We start from the raw sequence: 10,157 nt of genomic DNA on the forward strand, positions 1-10,157 counted from the left end.
CCACATTGTAGTGGTAGCCATTGCCAGCTCACTTGATAGGAAGCGTTGCAGGGAGAACTATGTTCCCTTGCTGCTGCCCTTCAAGGCGAGGCTCTGGCCGAGCCAAAGCCCAGAATGAAGGTCTCTCCCAGCGTGTAACACGCTGGCTGAGCTCTCACTATGGACGCCTGTGGCCACGGGGGAGGAGGCAGCCACAGGTAACAGGGTTTAGCAGCCCCGGGAAGTCCCGTCCAGCCCCAGTGTGTCTGGCGACCCCACGTGGGCTGTCCTCCCATCCCCATGAAGGGGACAAGAGGAGGGGCCCTTCCTGCACAGCACCAGGATTCAGGCGTTGGAGGAGGGCTGTGGTGTCGTCCGTACCCATTCCAGGGATGGCGGATGGGAAAGTGGGTGTTGGGGGCCATTTTGTCTACTCAGGGGTTAGTTCTCCTGTGTCACCTGGAGTCCTCCTGGCTGGGGGTATACCCAGATGTCCCCACGTATGTGACCTGGGGAGTGGAAATACTCACAGGGGTGTCTCCTGTGGGACACTGACGCCTTCTGGCCTGGCTCTGGGCACTCTGTTTGCAGGGCTCCACGCTGGAGATCAGCAATGATTCCCATGAGGAACTCATCTTCTCAGGCAATGGACAGGTGCGTCAGGCCAACAGCCGTGGACAGCGCTGGGCTGGGCTGAGGGAGGGGCCTAGGGAGATACACAGGCAGAAACTCAAGATGACCAGGCTGGGCCGAGGACCAGAGCCTGGATATAGGCACCTCTGGGCCCCATCCTGGTGTTTCCCACCCGAGTGACTGACCACAGTCTCGTTCCTAAGAGATCTTGCCCCTCTGCTGCTCACTGACAGCTGGGTTATGGCAACCCCATTTCGGGTCCTGGTAGGATGTTCAGGGGACAGGTTACTACTGCTTCCCTGGATACGAAGTCAAGAGCGTCCGCGTGTGGGACAGCACTGTTTTCCCACCCAGCCTGGGAATCCTGGGCAGGGGTCAGCTCCACTGTGCGTCCAGACCTCCCCACAACCCATGACGGAGAACCCAAACCCCACACACAGGGGTGAGGCTTACACTGGAGAGAGAGAGAGAGACTACCCCATGCACGTGTCAGCAGCATGTCCCTGGGTCTCAGCCCTGGAGCCCCCACCCGTCTCCATCCTGTTCCATGAGAAAGGACATTTGTCCTGCGGCTCAGCTGGGATTCCAGTGCTCGTCCCCAGCTGCCCAGCTGCAGGTTATGGCCTCAGAGAGCGCCCCTGGAAGCCTGGTCTGCTGGGCAGTCACAGCCCAGGGCCCCACACGAGGGCGGCCCTCACAGGAGTATGCACACAGTGCTGGGGGCTGGATGTCCCTGTGTCTCCTGCTTGTACATGTCCATCTCCGTTGCCATGTTCTCGTGTTCTCCGGTGCTTCTCTGTGTCCTTGTCCCCTCTCCTTATCAGCACGGCAGAGCTGGGGCCCACACCATGGCCTGGCCTAACGTCCATCACCTCCTCAGGAGCACATGGCACATGCAGCCACACTCAGGGACCCAGGTGTCAGAGCATCACCGTCGCTCTCACAGGAGCTAATGCCCTGCTGAGACAGAGGCCCAGACAGCCCTTGCTGGGAGAGGGGCTGAGGTGTCCCCCTGGAGCAGCCACGGTCAGATCACCGTGCAGAAGGGCTGTGGCCGGGACACCGCCAGCTGCCATCTCTGCACTGCTGCTCCCAGCTGCTGGCCTCCCTGGGGGGATACTCTGCTCTCCCCACTCTCCCACACTGCTCTGTATGTGGCCAACAAAGTCACTCTGGGCCTTTCATTCCCAACCCCCCACGGATGTGAGGGATCACCTGATGCAGCTGGATGCCCTATGTGAGGGGGACTTCTCCCAGCCCAGAATTCGTGGTCGGGGGTCCCTGGAGCCACCTCTGACTCCTGTCCCTGCTGGTCCTCCCTAGTTTGGAGGGGTGTCCACACTGCACCTGGCAGAGGTCTGCCCCCTGCGGAGCCTGCAACCAGGCACCAGGGCGAAACTGGAGGAGTCCCTGGTCCCGGCCTCCCCAGGAAGAACCATCACTTACCTGTCCACTCTGCTGTGCTCATATGGCGACTTCAGCACTGTTCCGTATTTCCTGGACCAGATATTCCACAGGTGAGCGTCTGTGCCCTCCAGGCACACGGGGACTCCCCACAAAGGAAAGGAGAACAGAGCTGGAAATGGGGTCCCAGACCTGCAAAGGAGAGAAGAGGCTGGGGCGCAGAATAACCAGGGGTCCATGCCCAGGACAGGTGCTTCCTGGCTCCACCCACGCTGCCTGCCCCCGCCCTAGGAGGCCCAGACCTGCAGAGATCCTGAGAAACCTGCTGCTAAGTCTGCCTGGAGCCTCTGTGCTGAGCACCGGGGGCCCTCCCCTCAGGAAAGAAGGTCCCTGGGAGGCTGTCACCATGGGGTGTGCACCAGCCCTGTTGACCAGGTCTGCCTCGGCCAGGGCAACCCAGGAGGGCTTGGGGGGTGGGGTCATGCTCTGGACAGGCTGAGGCATGCCCAGGGCCCCAGAGCTACAGAGAGGCCCCTGGCAGTGCAGTGTGGCGGCCAAGGTCAGCCTCTTACCCCGCTGCCCTCGATTGTGTCCCCAGCAACATGGCTTCCTTCCTGGGACGCTGCAGAGATCTGTACAAGGCAGAGCTCCATGGCCACACCAGCCTTCCACTGCTGAAGATGAAGGTGGGCTGCAAGCCTGTTAGCCTGCCTGGAGGAGACCTGGGGACCCAGGTGTACTTTCTCTATGCCCTGCCCGGACACGCCCAGCACCCTGAGGCCAAAGCAGATGGTGAGGGGCAGCACAGTCTGCAGGTCTCTCAGGGGTGGTGTTTGGGGCTGGACTCCCCTTCCAGGCAGTGCGACCCCTCGGGGTTTGCAGAGGCCACTGGAAGGTGATTCACGTTGGTGACCCTTTCTCTTCTTCCAGCTCCCGCTCTGCGTGCAGGGCCACCACCCTTCCGCGCACTGGCTCTCGAGCCAGCTGCAGCACCGCTGGCTCAGCCAGGACCTGCTCCAGAGCCAGGGCCAGCTTCCCCACGGGGCCTGCCCCCATGCGCACAGTCAGCACCAGGGCCAGCTCCACAGGCCTCCTCTGGATGGGCTGGGCCTGCAGAGGAGCTGCCTGGGGCGGAGATGGTTGACATCACCGCCTTCTCCCCCAGGACGATGGCAGAACAGCTCACGCTTCTGGATGCGGTGAGCAGCCGGCTCTGCTGGGCAGGGCCAGGACCACGGCGTCCCTGTGGCACCTGCTGTCCCACACAAGCCCTGGCCAGAGTCAGCACAGGCTCCATGTCTCAGCCCGTGTGACCCAGGCTCGTTTCTCATGTCCTAACCCACCTGTCCCCTGTGGACAGCAGAGATGGGACACACTCATGCCAGGTGCACAGAGCGGCAGACAGAAAGCTGGGCACGGTGTGGCCCGGTGGTGGTGGAGGGCACTCACTGAGGTGCAGCCAGGCCCCTGTCCCTGCCGGTCTGCCCAGAATGCCTTACCTGTCTCAGCACTGATTAGGCTTCAGAATTGGATGGGGTCCCAGAGCAGACACGCAAACAGAGCCCCTTGGTGTAGCTGCCACAGGGAGGTGCGCTGGGATGGGGACAAGGAGCACAGGGCTGATGGCGATGGGCTGAGGGATGGGGAGTTGGGGGGACACCCGGGAGAAAACACCTCTGTGTCTTCTCTCCAAGAATGGGCTCTGGGCCATGGGGCTCGGGGCACCCTCAGTGGGCTGCTGCTCCCACTGCTGTGAGCCCCATGCACAGCATCCTGGGAGTGTGGGCACTGGTGCACTCTGAGTGGGGGTGGCTGTACCCATGGGACACTCTCCTCCCCAGGAGCTGTTCCAGAAGGTCGTGCCCTTCCACTGCCTGGGCTCCGTCTGGACCAAGAGCAACAAGAGAGGCAAGGAACACCTGGCCTCCACTGTCCATGCCACCGTCCAGCAGTTCAACTGCGTGACAAATTGTGTAGTCACCACATGCTTGGGGGACCCCAGCAGGAAGGCCACGGACAGGGCCCGTGTGGTGGAGCACTGGATCAAGGTGGCCAAGGTCAGCTGTGGGCAGCCAGGGCCCTCGCTCACTGCACTCTGGGAATGGCCATTTTGCTTTATCAGCCCTTGGGAGTACAACCTGTGGCTGAAGACCCTGCACAGACCCTGGGCCCTTCCTGGCAGGGAGGGGCCTGACCTGACTCACTTCCCCCAGGGGTGCATGCTCACCTCCCACCTGGACCTCCGTGTGGGTTGAACCCAATCCTCTCCCTGTGAGGGTGGCCATGGTTCCCTCGTGCCCTCCTGTGGCTCCGTGGGCATCTGATGCAGGAGGGGGACGTCAGCCCAGGGGATCCAGGTGACTTCTCCCTCATCCGCTCTGCTCTCCAGGAGTGCCAGACCCTCAGGAACGTTTCTTCGGCCCATGCCATCCTCTCTGCTCTACAGACCTCCCCAATTTGTCGCCTGCAAGAGACGTGGGGAGAAGTCTCCAGGTGGGTGCCTTCTCCCACAGGAGCACCAGGGTGTACCTGGGACCCTAGGACTCAGCAATGACTCCCATGATCTTGGAGGGGCCAGACGAGGACTCTAAGGGGAGGCATGGGGAACGTCACCTTCGAGACCCCTGGACCTTCTGCCTCATGTTTGCCTCAGGATGCTCTTTGCTTTGCTGTCAGGCACCAGTTCTTGAATAGTGCTCCTGGGCAGCACCGGAGCTCCTTGTGCAGGTGAATTTGAGGCAGAACGGTGCTGCTCCGTGGAGGGGAGGGGCCCAGGAGAACCACTTGAGCTCCCCCCGTCCCCTGGGCCCTGGGCTTAGGGAACTCAGTGGAAACTCACCTGGGCCGTGTGCATCCTCCTTGCTCTCCAGCAAAGGGGGCTGCACTCACCACCCTCCCATCACACCAAGTAGCTCCTCCTGGTTTCCCATCTCCACAGGAAAAGCTGCAAAAAATTTGAGCGCCTGTGTGAGAAGGACAATGGCTTGAGCAGGGATCGGCTCACCAAGGTAGGGGGCTGGGAGGTGGGGTAAGTGTTTGGGGGTAGGGTGAGGGGTGGAGTGAGGGCCTGGGGCAGGGGTGGTGTTGGCTGGCAGGACAGGCTCTGTGCGCCTGACCCTACCCGGGCTGTGTGGCAGAGTGGCAGGAAGGGCTTCCCTCCTTCCACCGGGTGACCTCGGTTCCTCAGGAAGCCAGGCCCTTCCTGGGATCTGCCTGCCCAGGACCTGCATGGGGAAGGCCGCCCACCTGCACTGGGGAGGGGGGAACTGAACACGGGTGTCCCAGGGCCCGTGGTCCATTGCTGCCGAGCATCAGGTACAGTGGGCACATGAGAAACAGACGCACCTGTGGCTGTGATGCCCATCCATCCTGCCCTGACCCACTGCCCATCGCCTGAGGTCCTGGGATTCTCACCCTGCCCAGGGCAATGACATCATCTGCAGGTGGACGAGGAGAAGCTCCTGAGGCCTCCTCACACATGGCCGGTGGCTCTGTCCTGACCACATCTCAACGCCTTCCACCTAAGGGAGGAAGCAAAGTTTTGCCACTCAGAGCCTGTGCAGGCCCTGCCTGTCACTCAGAGATGATCCCTGGGGGCCACTCCCTGAGTGGCAGGGGAGATGTGCAGCAGAAGCTGTGGTTCGTCCTCGACCCTGCTGGGGGTGGGGGGAGCACCCAGTGGGGCTGGGTGGCCAGCACCTGTCAGCCAGGCCTACTGAGACCACCTGGCCCTCTCTCTCCATGGCTGTGCCTGGCTAGGGACCAGGACACAGAGAGCCCTGTTGGACTCCTGGCCAGGGGTGCAGCTGGGGTTGGGGTGAAGCAGTGGGGTGCCGGTCAGCTGGGGGCAGGGCAGGCTCTCCTGTGTGGCCCTGGGCTGGTCACTGCCCATGGCTTCTGATTTCTCAAGTAGAGGATGGAGCTGATGAGCTTGTTGTACAGGGCTCATGGGGGTCGGTGAGGCACCAGGAAGGGTGATGCGCGGTGCAGGGTCTGGCCTTCCTCCCAGGGGACAGTGAGGAGGAGGAGGAGGGCAGGCGTAGGATGCTGAGTCAGGACAGCTGCGGGGGGGGGGCACCCAGCACCCTCACCAGCCAAGGACCAGACCCAGGGAGGCCCCTTGCTCAAGGTGCCCCCAGTGAGGGTGGGAGACACTGCATCCAGACAGAGTGCACTTGGGGGAGGGGCTCAGACATGCAGGGCCCCAGCAGAGGGCCCAGGTGTGGGCAGGGTCAGAAGGACAGGCCTTATGACCCTGACCTTGATCCTGGCAGAAGGGGGCCTTCAAGCTTGCTGCCCGGGAGAACAATCCACAGAGAGCCCAGATGAGGCTGCGGAAACAACAGAAGGTGCGTGTGCCCTGGAGAGGGACTCCTCCGTCACACCGGGGCCTGAGCCACAGGAGCAGGACTAACACCTCCAGCCCTCCCTGCGGTCCCCACACTGCCTCAGTAGCCTCAACCGGAGAGACCAGAGCCAGGGCCTGGGGCAGCTGGGCTCTCAGTGGACTTGGGGCTGACGTGGCGCTGGTTGAAACACAGCCTGTGTGCCCTTGGACATCCCAGCAGGAGTCCTAGGGGTGCCTGCTGTCCTGAGAGTAGCTGGGAGGATGGAGAATGGGGGAGGCTGCCAAGGTCCTGGATGGCTCCCGGGGGGAGACATGAGCCACGGTCCAGGAGCTGGGGTAGAGGGGTCTCTGGGGCAGGGCTCAGGTGGCACCTGAGAGCAGGTGCTCATCACCACCCCCTGTGGCACAGGGAGTCGTCCCCTTTCTTGGCACTTACCTGAAATACCTGGTGATGCTGGACACTGCGATGGGGGACTCTGTGCATGTGAGTGATCCTGGGGCAGGTGGGGTGGGCCTGGGTCCCTGAGGCTTGGGCAGGACAGAGCCTGGAGTGCGTTCTTAGCCTTTAGCGCTGCCACCCCTTCTCCTGGACCTCATAGCCGTCCCTGGGGCTGGGGCTTCACTGTCTCTGCCCTGTGAGTGTCGGGGCCTCCAACTGGGTGCCCCTCCCTTTCCTGGAGGGACAAAGCTACACAAGGTCTTGGCTGAGCCTCCTTGGCCTCCCCCTCGGGTAGGCTCCGTGCGCAGGAGAGAAATTGGGCCCAGCAAGGTCAGGAAGCACTGACATGGCCAAGCTCCGTACCCATCCCAGCCTCTGTTTCCCTCCTGTCACCAGGCTGGGTGAGAACAGCAGGTGCCTGAGCCTCAGCTGCCAGGTCCCCTCTCCAGAGCTCACCCAGATCCTTGTCCTTTCCCACCCACATCCCCTTGAGAGCCTCATGAAGGGGAGGGTCTGGGCTGGGCCCCGGCTGGGGGCGGTTCTGATGGACTCTGTCTGCCTTCCAGCAGGCTGACATCAGCTTCGAGAAACTGAAGAAGGTGAGCAGCTGTGGCCTCACTCAGGGCAGGAGGGCACTGGTGGTCACAGGTGGTCCCGGTCTGGACCCCCATGCATGACCCCTGCAGCTTTGCTCTATTAGGAGGGCTGGGTGCACCTGAGGGGGAGACCCATCCCTAGGGTGGGTGTGGGTAGAGGACTGGGATCAAGGAGAAGCCCCTGGGGAGGGGCTGTGGGCACCCCCGTTGGAGGCCAGGGTGGGGCCTGCATGGGCTGGATTGGAGGAGGCCTCTTAAGAGGAAACACCCAGAACCCTGCCGCCCCTCCCCTACCAGGTCCCCACAGCGTTCCCAGCCCAGGCCCTGACAGTGTCCTGTGTGTCCCTCTGTCCCCAGGAAATTAAAGTCCTGCAAGAAATCCAACTGCTGCAGGTGGCAGCGAGCAATTATTATTTTAAGCGTGATGAGGAGTTCGGCGTGTGGTTCCAGTCTGTGGAGTATCTCACTGAGAAGGAGAGGTGAGTGATGGGCAGGAATTGGGTGAAGCCCAGGGGTGTTGGGGGTGGGGAGGGCTCTCCCTGCTGTGTGACTGCAGGGAGCATCGTCCAGGCCCCCTGGTGGCAGCAGGCCCTGTCACATGGGGAATGCTGGCCCCCAGGACTGCAGCTCCTGGGCAGGCCCTGGGAGGGAGGCCTGAGCTGAGGCTCTTGGTGGACTCATGGCTGTGTTCTCTCCGTTAGCTATGCCCTGTCCCGCCAGCTGGAGCCCTCTGCCAAGAGGCCCGCAGCAGCCTCAAGGCCATGAACACCATCGTGATGCCCTCGTGACCGAGTGCTGGGACCTCAGGGGCAGATCTGAGCTCATTGTGAGCCTGGTGCCTGGGACAGTGGCCTCCCTGCTGTGAAGCTGAGGCCTGTGTTGTGTCAGTTTAATTGCCCCTCTTATGTTTTCTCTTTTCCCCCATTGAACTATAGTCACTGTTAGTAGCTCCCTATTAGAGTTTTATTAAAGTTAATATAAATATGTTGCACCATGAGTTTCATGCTTCCTCGTCATTGCTTCCCCATAACTGAGGTTGTGAGCGGTGTTCCACCGTGCAAATGCGCCGCGGGCATGGGCCCCTCCTAGTTGCGGCTCCTGGAGCTGCACCTCGCTGGGTGAGGTTCCCTGAGGATCTTCTCCTAAGAGGAGCTGGCAGATCATTTGGTGCCTGGTGTAAAAATCCTGCCTCGCTCCTCTTGCACTTTCTGCCCTGGGTTTAGGATGTTGGGTCCAGCCTGGCCTGGCCTGGCTGTGGTGGGCATATGGGAGGTAAACCAGCAGATGGAAGGTCTCTCTCTCACTTTGCCTTCCACATAAATAACAGAGGGGCTGGTGCTGTGGCTTGGTGGGTAAAGCTGCCACCTGCAGTGCTGGCATCAGGGGTGTGTTCGAGTCCCGGCTGCTCTTCTTCTGATCCAGTCTCTGCTATGGCCTGGGACAGCAGTGGAGGATGGCCCCAGTGCTGTGGCCCACCTCAGAGAATGTGTGTTGGATCCCTCGCTCTGGCTCATTCTTCAGCTTCCTGCTAACACAGACCCCGGCAGGCCGCAGTGCCATCTACTACGGCACCATGATCTCCATGTATGTGCGCCCCCGTGCCCAGCTGTCACCGGAAATCAGCAAGATCACTTCTGGCTTCTACACTGTGGTCACCCTGCTGCTGAACCCTGTTATCTACAGCTTGAGGAACAAAGACGTCAAAGAGGCTGTTAGAAAAGCCGTGAGCAGGAAGTGTGGCGTATACAGAGTTGGAGTGAGAGGAAGCTCCGTTGTTCGATAAGGAAGCCTGGGGAGGACACTTGGTAGACTGAGTGAGGCTGGGGGTGGTGGCTACAGAAGCTCTGCTGATGTCCCTGTGGGCCCACGGTGGACCCCACAGGCCAGAGTGGAGCAGCTGCTAGTGGGGGTCTCTGGCCAACAACCGATCAAAGGGGAATGGTCTCTGTTAAACCATGCTGGGGGAAATTTTATCCTTGGTTGCTTTCTTTTACCATCTAATGGGAATCAAGATGGTAACATTCCAGGGCCTGGTGACTACACACGTGAGCTTCAGATTGTACGGGATTCCTCTTTTCTTTCAATAGCCTTAGGTACAAAAGTCTCTATAACTTCTAAGAACTGTTGGGAACTCCTCAGGACCTTGTAGACCTGACCCTAGTGGGACACTGGTGTTTGTTAAACAGCAATGGAAAGAAGAAATGAAAAAGAATATGTGTGAAATGGGCATTGATCCACATTACCTACTAGACACAAGGAAGAATAGGTATTTTTGAAGTGCCAAGTATTTGTGTGTAATAACTTCTAACTAATGAATTTCTTTTTTTTTTTTTTGACAGGCAGAGTGGACAGTAGAGGGAGCCAGAGAGAAAGGTCTTCCTTTTTGCCATTGGTTCACCCTCCAATGGCCACCGTGGTAGGCGCGCTGTGGCCGGCGCACCGCGCTGATCCGATGGCAGGAGCCAGGTGCTTCTCCTGGTCTCCCATGGGGTGCAGGGCCCAAGGACTTGGGCCGTCCTCCACTGCACTCCCTGGCCACAGCAGAGAGCTGGCCTGGAAGAGGGGTAAAGGGACAGGGTCGGTGCCCCGCCCAGGACTAGAACCCAGTGTGCCGGCACCGCAAGGCGGAGGATTAGCCTGTTAAGCCACGGCGCCAGCCTAACTAAAGAATTTCTAATATCTTTCTTTCAAGGGTGAGAGGGAAACTGCAAGTTACTGTGTTCTATTGTGAGTCCTGGCTGGCAAAAGATGTGCACTA

The 10,157-nt window shown here is 60.5% G+C and overlaps 1 protein-coding gene across 1 annotated transcript; it reads left to right on the plus strand.

Annotated features, from left to right (window-relative positions):
• The first annotated feature begins 371 nt into the window (after positions 1 to 371).
• LOC133758833 (ral-GDS-related protein-like) lies at positions 372 to 8,164 on the plus strand. Its single transcript, XM_062189969.1, has 14 exons — positions 372 to 386; positions 571 to 633; positions 1,634 to 1,735; positions 1,936 to 2,129; positions 2,615 to 2,808; positions 2,947 to 3,215; positions 3,858 to 4,073; positions 4,406 to 4,509; positions 4,955 to 5,024; positions 6,291 to 6,365; positions 6,774 to 6,848; positions 7,370 to 7,402; positions 7,757 to 7,878; positions 8,101 to 8,164. The coding sequence occupies exons 1-14, from the start codon at positions 372 to 374 to the stop codon at positions 8,162 to 8,164; spliced, it is 1,596 nt and encodes a 531-aa protein (XP_062045953.1).
• The last annotated feature ends 1,993 nt before the right edge of the window (positions 8,165 to 10,157 follow it).

The sequence above is a fragment of the Lepus europaeus genome, chromosome 4, assembly GCF_033115175.1.
Source record: "Lepus europaeus isolate LE1 chromosome 4, mLepTim1.pri, whole genome shotgun sequence".
NCBI lineage: Eukaryota > Metazoa > Chordata > Mammalia > Lagomorpha > Leporidae > Lepus > Lepus europaeus.

Coding starts and splice junctions, on each gene's coding strand:
- LOC133758833 (XM_062189969.1), top strand. Junction 5,025..6,290: donor GCAGGGATCGGCTCACCAAG/GTAGGGGGCTGG, acceptor TGATCCTGGCAG/AAGGGGGCCTTCAAGCTTGC. Junction 6,849..7,369: donor CGATGGGGGACTCTGTGCAT/GTGAGTGATCCT, acceptor TCTGCCTTCCAG/CAGGCTGACATCAGCTTCGA.